Genomic DNA, 17,439 nt, shown 5'->3' with positions numbered 1-17,439 from the left:
ACGATTGGGCTGCCGAGTTATGTGCACGGTACGTATTTTGGGGCTGAGTAACTATCGAGGTATATTGAAATAGAGCTGGCATTAACTGAGCCGTATAACGAGGCCGTTTCGTCATTGTATGGATTATATGCTGAGCTGCGACTACATGCTGTTTTAATGAAAAAGGGGGGTGTATCACGTGCCACCAAAATACAAGGTGCCTCCATGTAGGCAAATACAATCCCCTTGCCAACCTACAATAGACGAGACATAATAGAATCTCAAGATCCGTTCCTAAACAAAAGCAATGAAAGGAGACCAAAAAATTCGAGTAAAAATATTATACAGGCTCTGGAAGCAAAAGAGTTCGGCCCGGTGTCGAATGCCGACATCTCTTGCCGATTTTTGTCGTTTTCGCATTTTGTCGTTTTTGCCCCTATCGATCCTCTCCAGAAGACAATTTGACCTGAACCACTTAGCAGAAAGTCATGCCTCAACTAATCTGCATCATCGCTAGTGTTTATACAAGTGTATCTAGCCGTAGAAAACAAGCAGGAACCTGAATAACTTAATGCACACTATCAATACTGGCCTGACAGATATCCTCGCCATTTCTGAGGGTGTATAGCACATGATACCAACAGTGTATGAATAAGATTTGGGCTCCATGAGCCCTACCTACCCTCCTGTGAAGCACCTAAAAGGGTCTAAACTCTATTGCCACACTGGCTAGTGACTGTAACTACCTATGCAATTATTGTGATGCACTGTTGATAAACTAGGTGGCCGAAACCATGGAGCTCCCCAAAGGAAAGCCGTTAGAGAGAAGGTACACTAAGATAGTGCTGGGTTGCAATGTGCACTATGCTTGACGCTATTGAAATTCCTGCGTCATAATTCAAAAACACAGTGAGCCATTGTTGTAGGTCTTAGCTGAACCTTATTTAGTGAGGGTAGGATAGCGTGGGAAGGGTCCATTCCCTTAATGGCCCGAGCGATTTCAAAGAACTACAACCATACCACAAGTTGGTCCACAACACCCTGCAATTACCACTAAAGTCAAACTTGGGTTTTGGCCCCTGGTTTTACTTTGGGGTGAGAACGACCTGAGTGTAGCCCGAGCATGGATGAAGAGAGGCCATTTTAACGCTTCAAAGGGCATTTTTAGGTCGCCTTGGTTCCTTTGAGGTTCCGTTACACCTTGCTCAAATTCTCGTCCTGTTTCCAAGTGTTTCTGGCATCATTACGGTCGGGATCCACCCCAAATAATTTTTAAATTCAGACTCACATTGCAAGATCGGGTGGCAGGGATATCAGATTGCATGGGGAAGTGAATTTAATGGGAAGGTGGATTCCATGGGAAGGTAAATCAGAAGAAGCTACTCCCTATCCATCCACCATGAATGCTCCGCCCATCCGCCCATGCATGCGCTATCCGTATGTCCTCTATCCATCGGTCCATCTATCATAACCCAGGTTTCAATCTTTGTGTACTCGTAAAGTCTTTCCTGTGAAATGTTAGTAGAAGTAACGTAAAAGGGCAGACTTTGCAAGACACACGAAGCGAGCCACGTTTGCACGCGCCAACAGACCGAAACAAGAGTTCAAGTGACAGTGAGTTGATCGTCTAGCTGGCACTAGTAGGAATTTCTTATTAGCAAGAAATATAACTGAAGAGGTAAGATCATACTTCATGGGAGCACGCGAGCGGCGATACTGAAGGTAAAGGTAGAAGCAGCATAGAACCACAGTCAGGGCAAGCGTATACTTGAAGGTCCAATGCTGACGCCGAAAGCGGCCTTGAACGTGGCGTTTGGGACGGCATACGGCGCATACGCATCTCTTGCCTTTCGCTTTGCGTTTTGAAAGGCGTGTCTGTTCCGCCATTGTCGGGATTGCGGTTTGGTCGTATACTGGAAGGGGTTCGTCCGCCCGACGACGTGAAAGACGCCGGTTCTTGTTGAGAGGCATTTGGTCTCGAGTCGGCGACTGTGAAAACGCTTGTCGTGTGTGGTTGTTTAAGGAATTAAATTTGAGGAAAGAGACCAACTTACAGTTGTTTTAACTTGAAGAGCAGCCAGTTAAGCGACGTGCGGTGTGTTTGACAAGCGATTTTATTGCCACAGGTTTCACCGCGTACAATAGGATAGGATCGGATAAGATGCTATTCCAATCTTGAGTCAAAGCCCAGTAGCTGGGCGAGAAGGAAGGGATTCAAGGGGTGGACAAAAACAAGCCGAGGCAAATATTAGAGTTCAACTACCAGAAGCTAAGACACATATCTACAATGCCATAATAGGAGTAGGAAATGCCCTTTTCTGCAAATATACCTAGAGGGCGACTCCAACTCGGGGAATTATGGTTGCCAAAGAAGAGTTGGGGCGAGTGTTCTGACTTTGAAGTCATCTTCACCTAGTGGTTCAAAAGTCGGGGATGCCCGATGGGAGAGCGGCTATGTCTAGCATAATCTCACGATAACCGCCATGTTGAACAATGGCAAGCTTCAAAGTGTTGACTCGCCAGCTTTGACTCACTAGCCTAACGGGTATGTCCAGCAAGGTTGATGGATTCTCCTACAAAAGCCCCTCGCTCATCTCCATGAAATATATTTTCTTTAAGTTTCTTTAGCTCATTTCCAAAATATCGACTTTGTCTCCCGAGTTGATAGTCACGCTGCATTCTACATCTTGAGTAGCGTTGGGCACTCGGCGAAGTTTCCGGTTCCTAGAGGCCCTATTTCCACGCTGTTCAGCTATAATTCGACAGCAAGCAATATGGAGGGCATTCAATACCCGTCATCCGCCTTTCAGCTGTCTCCAGCTCAGTATCCTCCGCAATTCTATATACAGCCCTACTATCAGTGGCACCAATATAGCAACCAGCTGTTTGGTATCCAGCGGCATATCCAACAACTTCAAACATACCAAGGCCACGATACCCAGCACCAAGGAAAAAGCCCAAAGAAGCTAAGAACCCCATGTTCGGAAAGAAACGTCGCGATCGGCAGCATTGTCTTCCTCGCGCCAAAGGACAGCGAATATGAATGTCGATGTGTGCAAGACAATTGCCAACACCGGTCACTTGAAACGGCGGCATACAACCACCCAGCAGTTGTCCTACATATTCAGGACCAGCTCCAAGAGGGTGGGGAAATCATGACACTTTGTTGTTCCATTTCTGCCAATCCGCGACCAAATTGCTTCGAAAAAGTGCGAAATCTTCCGATTTCTCAATTTCCAAAGTGCCTAGCACCACTGAAAAACTCGACACACAGGCCCGACGAGATCATGTATCTTGAAAAACAAGGGTCTCTGTATAAACAGTCGTACATCCTTACAAACCACGTATACGCCATTCCAGTGTCACAGCTGGAAGTATTTGGCAACGGCAATCAGCCACTTCAAAATCGCCTCTCTCAGGAGTCTTATATCAGTTTGATGGGCAGGTTAGACATTCCCTGTGGACACTGGATCTCAACAGCCAGTTTAGAGACGAGCGGCGAGGAGGTCCTTCCAAATGCTATTCATCTCAGGATCTGCCACAGTTATCAGAAGTTAGACAGCGAACCTGATTTGGCAAAGTTTGTCAGCCCTGAGTTAGACATCAGTTTCTAATCAGCGGCATTGCAAAGGCACACCAAGCCGCGCTGGTAGATTGGTGGCGAGGTGGCCGGAATAACAAACAAAATCACAAAACAAACCTACTGAACCTACCTACCTACCTACCTACCTACCTACCTAGGTACCAAACAAACCTACCAAAACAAACCCACAAACAAAACCTACCAAACCTACCTACCTACCTAGATGCCAAACAAACCACAAAACAAACCAACCAAACCTACCAAAACAAACCTAGGTAGGTAGGTAGGTAAGTAGGTGCCAAACAAACCCACAAAACAAACCTACCAAACAAACATTCCAAAACAGAACTACCAAACGAAAAAGCAAAACAACCACTTGAACCCAAAGCTGCCTTCATAGCCAAAGCTAGGTTGCCATAAAATATGGACATGTCGAGACTCGGAAACACCACCCTAACGATGAAATAAATGGATAGTCATTCCATCGCCGTGTTATGTATGTCTTCCGTTTCTAGTTAAATATGGTGGTTGTTGAGAAGCGTGATTAGTCGGTTCCACAGCAACAGATTCTTGCGGAGAGACTTCATCGGAGGCGGCTGGAAGAATAATGTTTAGCTGGCGCTAATATATGATCGATGACAATATTCTCAACGAAGGGGCAGGAGAGTCCCAGAGGCAACAGTTCGGGGTCAGAGCACAGCCTGGAAATGCGACCGCCACAGAAAAAATCACGACGCCTTACTCCCACGTCCACAGCAACGGACACCAGAATCGGAAGTACAACGTATGCAGTATATACTGCGTAATAAACATGATGGGCATGCTGGAATACTATCACCAAATGTCACCACCATCGAAAAGCAAATATACCAAGGTGGTTATGGTCAAAACCATCGAAGAAACTGTTCAACCCATCTTCTTCAACAGATACCTGGAGACGTTCCACCTTATCAAAAGCATTCGATACCAACACCATACCAAAGAACAACTCTATAATCAAAAACCAATAGCAGAGCTCTCCGAACTCGAGGTCAAACACGAGCGACTGGTTGATTCGCACAGCAATAAGAATTGAAGAAGGATGGCTGTTGGCAGTGTTTATCTTAAGATCAAGTATGCCGCCGATGCCCCTGATGCTCTATGTACTTAGAAGCCGAAGGATTAAATGCTAATTCTTGAAATAGTGATGAAATAAACATGTGGTAATAATGGAGGATAATGGAGGATAATGGAGGATAATGGAGGGCTGGTAGAAACACAATGGAAATTAGGCATGTGATGTGATTGGATGCTAGGAAAGCAATAGTTTGAGGATAAATGGCAAGGAGCAGGGAAGAATCCACTAGGCATCAAGAACAAAATCTAACAAGATGGGCAACCTGGCTACTGCGCATCATAATTGCTTCCATGTGAACCTTGTCCCGCTGTGTCTTCCCCATTGTATCAGGAAGACGGAAATGACTTCCTTCACAGCAGCCCCGTAACTTTTGATTAATTAACAGCTGTGCAGGTGCCAGATGTCTTCGGCGAGCAAACCGGACGAAAGGAATAAAGGGAAGGCAATGCTTTCACAGCGGGCATACAAGTATAAATAGGATCTTAACATCGGACATATAAATAAATCGACAGGGCGCTGGAAGAAGCTTGTTCCGTGGACGGAGCCAGGCGTCCGGCGAAGCCCTACGGAGTATAACCCACTGTGATATGCCCCAGCGCCTCCGATTCGGCAGCCCCCAGAACCCTGGGACGAAGCTTGCATTTGCCACGCAGCGCATTAAATTGCGGGGTCAGAGCCTCCAATGATTGCTATCGCGCATTCGGAAGCAGCCGAAGTAGAATTCCCATTTTGGGTATAAATGGCCTAGACCACAACGTGAGGATAGGGTTGCTAAATGAACAGTCCACGAGTTTTCTCATTCAGCCGCCTCGGCAATCGTAGGTGGTTATTTATCCAGATGACCACCTGATTACCGTGGGCCGTGTTGTGGGTAGCGATATAGCTTTATTCTGAACCCTTTTTAAGAGATTGGATGGAGATATTGGCCATACATGACTCCGAAACGGGAAAAGCGTAGCTGTTTTGCCTAATGTTTTTGACTTTGGGAAAGCAGAAGTCGGAGTCTAAGCCGATTTTAAGCAAGGCTTGTTTGTAGAGAATAGAAATATAAAGACCCGTGCTGGCCGTGATCCGAGAGAAATGCAATTGCGAGTACTTGACGATTCACGGCGTGCTTCCAGAAGACGATCTTGTTCACGATGTTCTCTTCCACCTTATCTCGAGGCCTCCTGGCAGCGGCTCTAGCGGCTACAAGCACAGTGGCATGTACCCTCCAGCAAGTGACGGGCTTTGGGTCGAATCCCACGAATGTCGGCATGTACATCTGTGTGCCTGCAAAGCTCGCCGCGAATCCTGCCGTCATTGTTGCAATGCATTACTGCTCCGGCACAGCGCAAGCGTACTATTCCGGGACTCAGTACTCCAACCTAGCAGAACAATACGGCTTCATCGTCATCTACCCCAATGCGCCAACATCTGGCGGCTGCTGGGATGTCCACAGCACCGAGACTCTGACGCACAATGCAGGTGGTGACTCCCTGGGTGTTGCTAACATGGTTCGGTACACAATCTCGAAGTACAACGTGGACACGAAAAAGGTGTTCATGACTGGCACCTCATCGGGAGCCATGATGACCAACGTCCTTGCGGGCGCCTATCCAGATCTCTTCGTTGCTGGCGCGGCATTCTCGGGGGTCCCGTATGGCTGCTTCGCTGGGGCTAGTGAATGGAATTCCCAGTGTGCTAATGGGCAACTGATTAAGACGGCGCAGGCTTGGGGAGACCAGGTCAGAGCAGGATATCCGGGATATACTGGAACTAGGCCAAGGCTGCAACTTTGGCATGGAACTACTGATACTACTCTCTATTATCAGAATTTCGTCGAGGCAAATAAACAATGTAGGTGGCTCACCTATTAATGCTGATATATCCCCAAAAGCATACAGGTGCTAACGAGAACTAGGGTCGAATGTCTTCGGTATTTCTTTAACCAAGAATAATACCAATACGCCATTGCCCAACTATACCCAGATGATCTATGGCGATGGAAAACAGTATGTTGCATATAGCGCTGTCGGCGTTGGCCATACGGTTCCCGTCCGAGAAAGCGATGTGTTGGATTGGTTTGGCATTACTGGAAACCAATTCCCTAGCGACGGTAGTGGAAGCACTCCAACAACCACGTTGCAAACAGTCACTACTACCTCCACGCCCAGTACCCCGACTGTCCCGTCGCCTGGAGGGAGCATTGCCAAATATGGTCAATGGTAAGTACATTTCTATATTGAAACCAAATCGGGCCGTAGGTTAATGATAAATTAGTGGAGGAACAGGCTGGCAAGGCTCAGGCACTTGCGAAGCCGGGTCCACTTGTAAATATTCAAACGATTGGTACTCGCAGGTAAGTTTCCCCAGGAAATTCTGAGATTAACCATATGCTGATTAGAACACAGTGCTTGTAAATAAGGACGGATAAAAGTATGTTGAGGGTTCTATGTCTATATTAATTATCGGTAGCTTAAAAATATATAGATGTACATACCAGAATATGAGACGTTTGCAACGGTATTGATGAGATGATACATTGTGTTCAAGAATAGGAATTTAGGACTGCGTGAACTAACACAACGGGATTGTGAGACAATGATGAGAGCCGAAAACACAAAAGTAGGGGCAAGTATATGAGTTGAGTAGGTTATAGATAAAGACGATGATCTGGTGCGATTTGTCGATTTTGCTCCTGGCCTTTGGATGGGCATTGCTCCTTCTGCCCGTCCGTCTGCCTTTTAAACAAGCCGCATATGAGACGTCAGTTCTGATTCTTGCCTTGATAACATTCCGTAGATACGAATTTGTTCTTGATGCCTACCTAGGTTATGTTAAACGGACACGGAGGCACAGTTGTGAGACTTGCGAAGCCTTCATTAAAATATTAGAAATTAGCAATTCCTCGAGTACTCGAGTAGCGACTCGCCTGTTTTTAGCGGAACGCCGGTCTCCAACCGCTTTGAAGGTACATACTTCTCTATGATGCTCATAATACACCTTATCTGCGTTGCGCATGTGTCGGCGCAGGGAAGGGCAGCCGTGGGAAAAATGATTGTCAAAGCATTGTACCAGCTTGCCAAGGTCAGGTCCGTTAAAAGCTGAGAAACTAGCTCGCTCTGCTAGATAATGAGACACATCGTCGGAGAAATTTTAGGGAACAAGGCTAAGTGGCCTCTCCTAGACTTAAGACCAGGCAGCGTTTCTTTTGGCAAAGCCAGATTGCTATCTATTATACACAGTGCCTTTCATCAGCCACGAAGTGTCAGAACTTAATTCCTTATCCTCCAAACTTGGTGTAACGCATCTCGCTCGCTCATTTGGATATTACTGAAAACTTGCTCGCCAAAACTTCGGCATCCACGTCGAAAGTGCCAAATGCCGTCCATGCCATCACCCTCAAGCCTCCGTTCCACTGCTCCTAAACGCTGCGCAGAGCGCCGCGTAATGGTGCGTTAAATCTAACACGTTCTGTGGCATGCTTGTGGCCTGGATGATGCTCCTGACTTTCACGGCGCCCTCGTCCTCGATCAATGTGCGTATTGTTAGAAGCAATTCTGGGCTAAACTCCGAGTACCATTTATACTGCCAGGTGATTAGGCGGATCACAGCTGCAACAGTCTCGCGCGTGTTCTTGTTCTTTTCGAGATCGGCGAGGATGCCAAATAGAGCTTTTGGAGAGAAGCGGATAGCCAGACATGCTCGGTAAGCTTCCACGGCTTCGCTGTGGTGATGGAGACGGTCTGCAAGTGAGCCAAGTATTTCCCATTCTTCGGCAGATTTCTTGTATTGCATGGATTGGGCCCGATATTGGGCCATTTCAGTGCGCCAGATCGTGTATATCCGGAGGTCTTCGTAGAGCACCATGAATAAGCTATCAAGCCAGCGTTCACATAGTCGTTTATTGTTGAATCTGGACAGTTGCTCTTCTGTTGCTTCGGACTAATTTGGGTCAGCAAGCTAAAACATATCGGGGTCGATACTAACATCTTCATTGCCTCCCTTGGCTTCCTCTGGCGTCACTGTGTGCGATGGCTTCTCTACCGGCTCATCTACTGCCGGCTCGTTCTCTGCCAGCCCGTTCTCTGCCGGTTCGTTGTCTGCCGATTCGTTCTCTGCCGATTCGTTCTCTGCCGGCCCGTTCTCTGCCACTACGGAAGGCAAGGCTGCGCCGCCATTCGTGCTCTTTCCGTCGTCGGTGTGGTCGTCGCCATTTACCGGAGGACCTGGACTTCCTCTCAGTACGTCTGTGCTTGGGTTACGCTTGTCTGTATCACCTTGTTGGCCAGCAGGCGGCTGTTTCTCGCTGCGGTATTCTTCCTCCATCACAAACACATTACTCCTAATCTTCAGCAGCTGATCCCATCCAATCTTCGCGGTCATTTCGGTCAATATGCTGTAGGCGTGCTTAAATGTCCCTCGGTACTGGGCGGCTCGGAGATTTGATAGACTTGGGTGGGTCGGCTCACCATATTTCGATTCCGGCTCGGTCTCAAGTTCATCCAAACGAGCTTCCGGTAGGATAGGCAAGTAAATTTCCTTGGGTTCTGGCATGACTGGGGCATCTTTGTCCTGGTATGTGAACATAGGACAGGAATTTAGAGTGGTCAACGCATTTTCCCAGTCCTCCATAGCAACGTAGACTTCTGCCAATCTCGCCCATGTACCAAACTCGCTGGGAGCAGCAACGGTGCTTCGATCTGCACAACCAAGTGCCATCCGTAATCTTTCCTGTTTGAGCTCGGGAGTATTCGGATTGAGGGCCTTGTTCTTTAAAAATTCTGCTTGTGTATCAAGCATCACATAATCCATAGGTGACTGTTTAACCGACTCGTGCAACACTCTGACAGCCTGAACTCCCTCGTTGGCCATAAATAGGACCTTTGCCAGGAGCGATGAGACTTCGACATTTCGGGTTCGGAGTTTTTCGAACAGGTTGATTCCTGATGCGAATCGCCCAGTTGTACGGAAGTATTTGAGAAGTCCGGCAGTGAGATGATTCGAGACATTGTTGGGAACTTGAACAACCGAATCAGAGCCGAGTTGCCAACCTATACTGATTAGTTTGGCGCTCGTGGAGACAAGAATTGTCGGCACTCACCCCTGAAGAATAACTGCTCAGCTGCTTGTAGGAAACGGTGCTCAGTTTCTGTATTGGTGACCGGGTTAAACCTCCTAACCGCCATGATCTTCTTGATTATGTCTCCACTCCCGTCATCTGCATATGAGTATGCACGTAAAACACTGCAAAGATATGTTTCCAGCCACAACTCATCCGAAGCTTGTCTCTTCTCCCCACGCTCATCGATGCAGTAGCCGTCAACGCTTCCGGGTATCGTTACATGCACCCGCATGTCGAGTCGCGAGAATGCATTATAGCAACTATATGGAATTAGCTAGTTCACAAACGCATGAGTACATCGCCACGTACCAATAAACGCCTTCAACTATCTTGGTGGTGGATTGATGGTTTTCTTTGTATGTGAGAGTATTAATGTATGCTGCCAGACTGGCAGACGAAGATGCATCCACTCCAGTAACATGGTGATACACCCCAGTCTAAAGTAAATCAGAATACATCATCCTTCAAAGCTCCTGTCACATCGTAACGTACCTGCTTCCCAGGATTTCTCGGAGCTTGTTTTATCAATTGAACCAGATCTGGGGGGCCTAACTCTCGCAGCGATGACAAGATGTCCGTTCGTGCATCAATCGACTCATGGAGAATCTCCTCCGTGATTCTGAGCCAAGCGATTAGCATATTATCGTGGAAAGATAAGTAACATAAAGTTCAAGCCGGGATGGGTATGCCTACTCCGGAACAGCTGGCGCAACCATCGTGTCCTTAGTACGAGTTTATGAGGGTTCTTTTAGGCGCACACGAGAACAGCAATGAACCAGAGACGGTAGAGACGGCTGCTTCTCGCGATACAAATTGGCAATCGCAAGAGCAGGGCGTCTTTGAAGCTGGCGATGAAGTTGGTTCGAGTCCTGGTGGTGTCTTAAAGGAACCAAAGACAACAATTCAAGACCAGGAACCTGGAAGTGGACCGTGCACAAGCACTCAGCCTTATCACGTGAATCGCGATCCTAAATAGAAAGAGTTAAACCTCTAACTAGAAGCTTTATGCTCTCGTACTTCGTACACTAATATTTAATGCGTAGATGCTAACTATTAAAGGGCTTACTATTTACTCAATGTCTGGTTTTCGTAGTTATAACCAGACTGTGTCCATATATAACTACAATCCACGAGCAGTCTAACATTGCAAATCACTGAAGCACATCGCTGGATTGCCTTCCAGTTTAGACGTCTGAATTCAGCGCCATCTCATCTAGACAAGGCATTGAAAGATGTCTCGTTGATAACAAAAGCCTACCCATGGATACATGTACCTGCCTACCAAGGTTCCTGGCCTAACAAAGTACGGCTAAAGTCCGGGTTTTGGGGCGACGGCGGCTCTCCTAGTCAGGCACGTTAAACCTTAAATTTACCGCTCGTTTATCGCGCTTGTCGAGCCTTGAAAACCCGCCACATAATTCCGGAATAATCATGGCGAGAGAAGCGCGCGGTTAAACGGTACTCTCAAGTGTCAGTTTTGAACTTGATCTCCCCGGCGATAATCATTCATACTTCGCCCAGCGATTCTCTACTCCAAGGACTCTGACGCGTTTAGGCCCAAGCTCTACCCAGTCCTACACTACTTCGACGGACTCGATTTGGCCAGCGCCTCGCTCCAACACGCCTAACTGTATTGGCCTCTTCAGATATCAGCCTTGCAGCACTGCGGATGGTACCACCCAAGGTGGGATCTGGTTCTTTGAATTATACTGCGCACCATCAGACGCTAGGCGTTGTCATCTAGCCTCTAGAACCCCGAGAGGCCCTTGATCAGCGTGAATCATCTAGCCGGGAACAAGCATTGAAGCAGATCAGTCGCGACGAGTCCTGGACAATACCACTTGGATAATGAGACAATAGCTTGTCCGGGTCATCCAGGTCTTCCAGTCTCTTGATCTTCCTTCAACGGCCAGCAAATATGGTATGTGCCGCTTCAAGAGCAGTGATGCTAGATTTCCTCTGACTGACATGGCGAGCAGTCTACCTTTACAGCCCTCAACATCGAACCAGATGACCAAATCGATGACGAAGTCGATAATACAAAGGAACTACAGGTACGAATTACATTTCCGTTCATTCTATGCTCGCGCTGACATACTGGGAAGATTGAAGAAGGGTTGAAATTATATCAAGTCGCCCTTAAATACCATTCCCAGGGCCCAGCTGGCTTTTCGCAGGCCGCAGACGCATACACCACCCTTTTCAATTCCGAAATATTTAAATACCCGGAAAGCATTACCGAATTTGACCGAATATGCCAAAATCCAGAACTGGAGCTGGTAGACCCGTCCTTCGTGCTCGATCTCGACCTCGCTGGTGCTGGCGCGGACGGAGCTCCAAGCACACTCCCCCAAATATTATACCTCTCATACAAAAACCACGGGCAGTTTATATTAGATTGTGTGAAGAGTCAAATACCACGTCCCGGTCCCTCAGGAAGCGAACCTTTCGACATATCCTCCGTCGACCATCAGGCCAGAGCTGCTTTAAATTATTTTACTTTAGCCCTAGCCAGTGATCCATCGGATACGGAATTATGGCGACGAGCAGCGCGCGTAGCGGCGACTTTGGGTAGCAGGAGGGTTGCTAGGTACTGTCTTGAGGCTGCGGTAGAAGTGGATGACGATCCCACAGTTGCTGAAATTGATCCTGCCTCGTTAGAAGAAGGATTTGCAGGGGAACAACTGAAAGAACAACTTCAAGTCCTGGGCGATGATACTGCTTTATCCCACCCTGTTATGGCCCCCTTCTTGAAGAAGACAATGCCGAGCTACCTCACAAAATATATGGATCCATATGCATTTTTGCCGGATCCAACCAAATCTCTTGGTGGCAATATCCCAGGCGTGTTAGACGATACGGAGCGCGAGGGTATGGAAGTGGATAATCGTTTTGTTATTAACTGTCCCCAGAGAGGATGGACCGCTATTGGGGATGCGATATGCACTGCTTTTCTCTCGTCACATGGCCTTTCTGGTACTGGTATTCTCCTCACTGTTCCCGACGAACACGATGCTGAATCCGAACCCACGGCCGCCGAAGATCAAATCATGAAGGATCCTGAGACAATCAAATCACCGAGTGCCGAGAGCAGTGAGGCAACAGTTGCTACCCATGTTACTGGTAAACCGGACGACCCTCCTGTCACCACTATAACTACTACTACGATCGTACCTCTTTCAGATGAGAGCCGTCGGCAGTCAAGCGTTGCTCTGCCCACCAGGAAACGATCTCAATCTGCAGCTGGTATCTGCGAGACACCAGAAGAAGATAATGGCACCCAGAAGCGTAGCAAGCGCATTAGAAATCGTGACAATACGGAGGGTTCTGTCGATCCAGCTACTCAGTATGCAGAACAACTCAAGCCCTATGTCCAAGCCGATGGAGACGTATTCTCTTTCCTCGGTAGACTCCTCAATAAGTTAGAAGTGTATGATCTCGAACCTTTTTCAGAGTTGCAAGCTGCTTTGTCAAATGACGACAAATCCGACCATAACGAGGCTTTGGCCAATACTGCCATCAGAGACTTGCGAGATATTCTCAAGGCTTGGGATGATGATAAAGCGTCAACCTTCTTAAATGCGAATGCTGCAGACATTTTGGGGTCGTCTGCTGCTAGCGCAAACGCCGGCCTTGCTGCCTTTCTTGAACACTCCAAATCAGGACCACTGAAATTCAGCAGCATTCCTCCATTTTCTGAATCTGAAGGGGTATCATCGTTTGTCGCAACGATCCGAGACCAGTGGACTTCGCTTCAAGACGTGATTTACGACTGGCTTCTTGCAGTTCTGCGGACCTACCGAGGAACTTTGTGGTCTGAAGATCTAAAGGTTGCCATCGTCCGGATCATTACCTTTGCAGATGCAGATATCTTCAATCGATTTCAAGAAGAGATGGAACGTGCCAGGAGCGGATCTGGACACGAGAGTGACTCGGCACAGTTGGATGAGCTAGCTCAAACCTTCTTCGAGCTCCACCTTGACATTTATTCTCGCATCACGAACCCTAATAGTATTGTGCAATACGAGACGCGGGTAATTACCAAAGAGCGGCTGGATAGGTGGGCAGACTTGGCGGCGAGTGTCCTTCGAACCGGAAAGTACGATGCCAATGATGAGATCTCCCTAAGATATATCTGGGCTTCTGTCTTCTACGCTACCATGGCAGACAATGTATCCCGCGAGCACAAAGTTCTCTGTTGGTCTGATTTGCGGACTCTACTCCAAGACGCCGGCACTCAACCGATTGAGCTCCAAAACGACGACGTGATGCCAGAGATATCCGTCGATGCAGCTGAACGTGAAGTCTCAAGGCTCACTACAATGGACTTCTTCTTCAATCTATTCCAGACTGACACATCAGATCCCGTGGCTATTATCGAGACATTGGAGCCAGTCTTGGATCCCGAGTCAGCTTGCCAGCGACCACAGCCTGACGGCGATACTGGAGCTGGCGTGGAAACCATGGATACCACGCCAGCCGCCCTACGGGATATGTGGAAGTTCTTGAAAGCAGGGAGCACCTCACTACGTCTATTCCTGTGGCAGAGACTCCGAGACGCTTATTCAAGCATTGGATACAATACGAAGGTCTTCTCTTGTCACCTGAAAAGCATTGAAATTATTGTTGGCGACTTGAGGACAGACGACTATGTTGATAGCGCGGATGAGCCTCGTCGGCACAGGCTGTTGACGTGGCTAAAGGCTTTAGATGACTTATTGGTGAAATCTCTCACCATTGCTCTCAATGATGCAGCCACCTGCTTCGAGATCATTGATGACAGACATATCAAGACGACCTGTGCCGCCCTAGCGCAGCTAACAACGGTGCTTCATACCGCAGCTATCTTCGATGATGAGGTCAGAGTTGGCATTACACAGTTACCTCAAAATCCGGCCTACTCCCCCCATGGATCATTCACTGGCTTTGCGAACAAGCTTCGCGAGATGCAAGTCCGGACATGGTCGTTGCAGTATTGTATGGTCAAGGAAGCCATGGCCCAAAATGCAGAACTCTTTCCAGATCGGAGTAATGATCTTGCAGAGTTCTTAGCACTTGTTCACAATTGCTTAGGGCTGCGGAAATTTTGCAAAGCCTCGAACAAGATCTTCTTAAAAATGATGAAGATGGAAATGCTCCGTCTCAAGGAAGTCGACAGGTGGGAAGATTATCTAGGCCAAGTCCTCTATGATCTTTATGCCATCCGTCTCGGCGTAGGAACATATCCATTGGAAGACCACGGCTGCCCCACCGAGCCACTTGACAGACGAACTGTCCTCAGCATTGCGGACCACGTTATCGCTTTAGCGATCCAGATGCCAATGAAAGATCTCCTCAAGCATGAGCTGCGCTCTACCATCGAGAAGATGCAGGCAGCTGTTGGCCAGGCAAAGTCCTCTCCACAAATGTTGCACAATCTCCGGAACTATTCCGATTATCTAAAGGGTTCAATACGGCCTTTGGATATGTATAAGGCTTTGAAAGGGCAGCTCCAAGTTGATTCCCTACCTGTTATTACGCCAGAGAGTTCACTTGCAGATAAAGGTTGGTATTTCTTACATGGTATCATCGCCTTGACAAAATTTCGCTCGCAAAGGCGCCTTGGTCCGGGTGCTCAGCAAGATGATCTGCGAGTCAGTGCGAGTTTCATTAGATTGCAGCTGCAATTCACTCCGGATGATTGGGAGACCTGGTATCGCCTCGCCCAATGCTTTGATTACGAATTAGAGGAGGAGGTTATGTGGAGTGCGGATAAGATAAACAATCACCGAGCAGAGCTCGTCAAGCTGCAACGTAGTGCCATCCACTGTTATGTGATGGCACTGTCAACTGCGGTTCGGACTGCTGATGATTCTCCCGCCACAGCCGAGAAGCTCTCGGAGATGTACTACGACTTTGGAATGCGGTTGTACGCTTCATCACGCGAACCCTTCGGTATGGAAGCCTTCTGGGTAGACGAGTTTGAAAAGCATATGAGTGGCTCCACTGGCATGTACAAAAAGCCTTTACATGACGAGATGAGCCGCTACCGGGTTTGGAAGTATGCCGCTACATTGTTCAGAAAGAGTCTAGCGGATCGGCCTAATCATTGGATGTGAGTAAAATTGAACATACCCAAATTGTTGCACTATATGTACTAACTGCCCAAGGAATTATTATATGCTTGGGAAATGTTTGTGGAAGATGTTTTGCAAGGCTGCTGATGAATGGGACCCGCAAGTCCAAGCCACTAAGCCATCCATGGAGTCGGTCTTGAGTGCCCTCATCAAAACCATCGAGACTGTCCCAAAACCAAGAGATGGTCGCCAAGAACCAATTCTTGAACCTCACTATAAACTAGCTTCGGTTGTCCACAAATTAGTCTTGCTCGGAGCAATGCAACCTCAAGCTGCGGCCGATCTATTACAACGGCAACCATATGCTGTTGACAAAGGAGAGCATATCGAAGTTCATGATCAGGAGGTGTGGGAGTCGTTTATACTGAAAACCATGCGACATCTACGAAGTGCGGATAAACAGCATTGGCATCATCGCATGATCGCTCGAGTAGCAAACATCTTGTATGATGAAGAGCATCCCGACTATGTGCAGGCATCAGCTGCACGTCACGAGTTCCGCGAGTCTATTTTCACCAAAACTATGCACATCCAAGTCTGGAAGCCGGATGCCGAACGACCAGGACGGCATTGCGTCTACATGGAACGATATGTTAGATATATTTGCAAGATCCTCTTAGTCCTCAATGACAAAACCAACATGGAGCAATTGGCAAAACGTGTCCGGAAGAAAGCACCCGATTTCCACCGCTTCAGCGTCGTGTGGAGTGAGGTTTGCACAACCTACTTGCGGCTTATTCGACGGGCGGCCAACATCCCTGCCAACATGGACGAGGTGTTCAAGAGCGTCCCTCATGAAGAGTTTGAGGAGTTTTCCGACCGGCTCAATGGCTGGGTCACAGACCCGACAATATTACACCCAACATTAGATGCTCTACGGGAGACCATTGAACTCAAAAAGCTAAATGCGAATCAAATGAAGCCAGCACCCATTGATGATTTGATTAATGATGCGTGGGCTGTTCTGTACACCCAAGTTGCAAAGACTCTTCCAGGCCCTGATCCAGCTCTAAGACCTCACGCTGATGGGGAGATGGCAACAGGCCCTCGACCAATGGGACGAATGAGTCTCAACAACCTCGTCATGGATATGAGTGGGACGCAGATTCCTGTACCAGTTACCTTCGCTGGCTCAGAGCCTTCCCGACCTCGAAAGGTTGGCATCAGCAGACGAGAAGTCTTACGCCGAGCAGAACTAGCTGTGGGTCGCATGTCCGATGTTTCTCGCACGCCTGCACCTTCTCGCCCGATGTTGTCTGAACCTACAATGATTCTAGGCTCGAACGGAGATCTAGAACAAATCAGCGCCCCAGGTCCCAGGACCAAAGGTGCCACTGCTCAAGAAACCGAAGAGAAGAGCGACGATAGCTCTGCTCCTGGAAGCGTACATGACAGTGCAGATGATGAGAGTGATCTGAGTGATGTCCCAGACATGGATGATGCAGACCCCTCGATGATTTTCCCCAACCTCATGAAAAGTGATGAGCCTATGAATAGTAGCGGAGGTGAGGGAACTGGTACGCCAGCGCCAGAATGA

At 48.0% G+C, this 17,439-nt stretch overlaps 3 protein-coding genes across 3 annotated transcripts; 2 read left to right on the top strand and 1 right to left on the bottom strand.

The window, feature by feature from the left end:
- Window positions 1-5,818: 5,818 nt before the first annotated feature.
- On the top strand, window positions 5,819-7,081 carry BP5553_02296 (uncharacterized protein; the record flags this gene model as incomplete). Its single annotated transcript, XM_032010919.1, has 4 exons — window positions 5,819-6,518; window positions 6,583-6,886; window positions 6,942-7,020; window positions 7,073-7,081. The coding sequence occupies 4 exons, from the start codon at window positions 5,819-5,821 to the stop codon at window positions 7,079-7,081; spliced, it is 1,092 nt and encodes a 363-aa protein (XP_031874973.1).
- A 982-nt stretch (window positions 7,082-8,063) lies between these two features.
- Window positions 8,064-10,502, bottom strand: BP5553_02295 (uncharacterized protein; the record flags this gene model as incomplete). Its single annotated transcript, XM_032010918.1, has 6 exons — window positions 8,064-8,606; window positions 8,652-9,715; window positions 9,766-10,046; window positions 10,096-10,223; window positions 10,279-10,405; window positions 10,480-10,502. The coding sequence occupies 6 exons, from the start codon at window positions 10,500-10,502 to the stop codon at window positions 8,064-8,066; spliced, it is 2,166 nt and encodes a 721-aa protein (XP_031874972.1).
- A 1,202-nt stretch (window positions 10,503-11,704) lies between these two features.
- BP5553_02294 (TPR-like protein) lies at window positions 11,705-17,439 on the top strand (the record flags this gene model as incomplete). The annotated part of the gene is made up of 4 exons (XM_032010917.1): window positions 11,705-11,707; window positions 11,766-11,840; window positions 11,892-15,880; window positions 15,936-17,439. 4 exons carry the CDS (start codon window positions 11,705-11,707, stop codon window positions 17,437-17,439), a joined length of 5,571 nt encoding a protein of 1,856 aa, XP_031874971.1.

Source organism: Venustampulla echinocandica (genome assembly GCF_003357145.1).
Source record: "Venustampulla echinocandica strain BP 5553 chromosome Unknown scaffold_0, whole genome shotgun sequence".
Taxonomy (NCBI): domain Eukaryota; kingdom Fungi; phylum Ascomycota; class Leotiomycetes; order Helotiales; family Pleuroascaceae; genus Venustampulla; species Venustampulla echinocandica.
The sequence above is the reverse complement of the archived record's forward strand: the minus strand, read 5'-3'. Positions and strand labels throughout refer to the sequence as shown.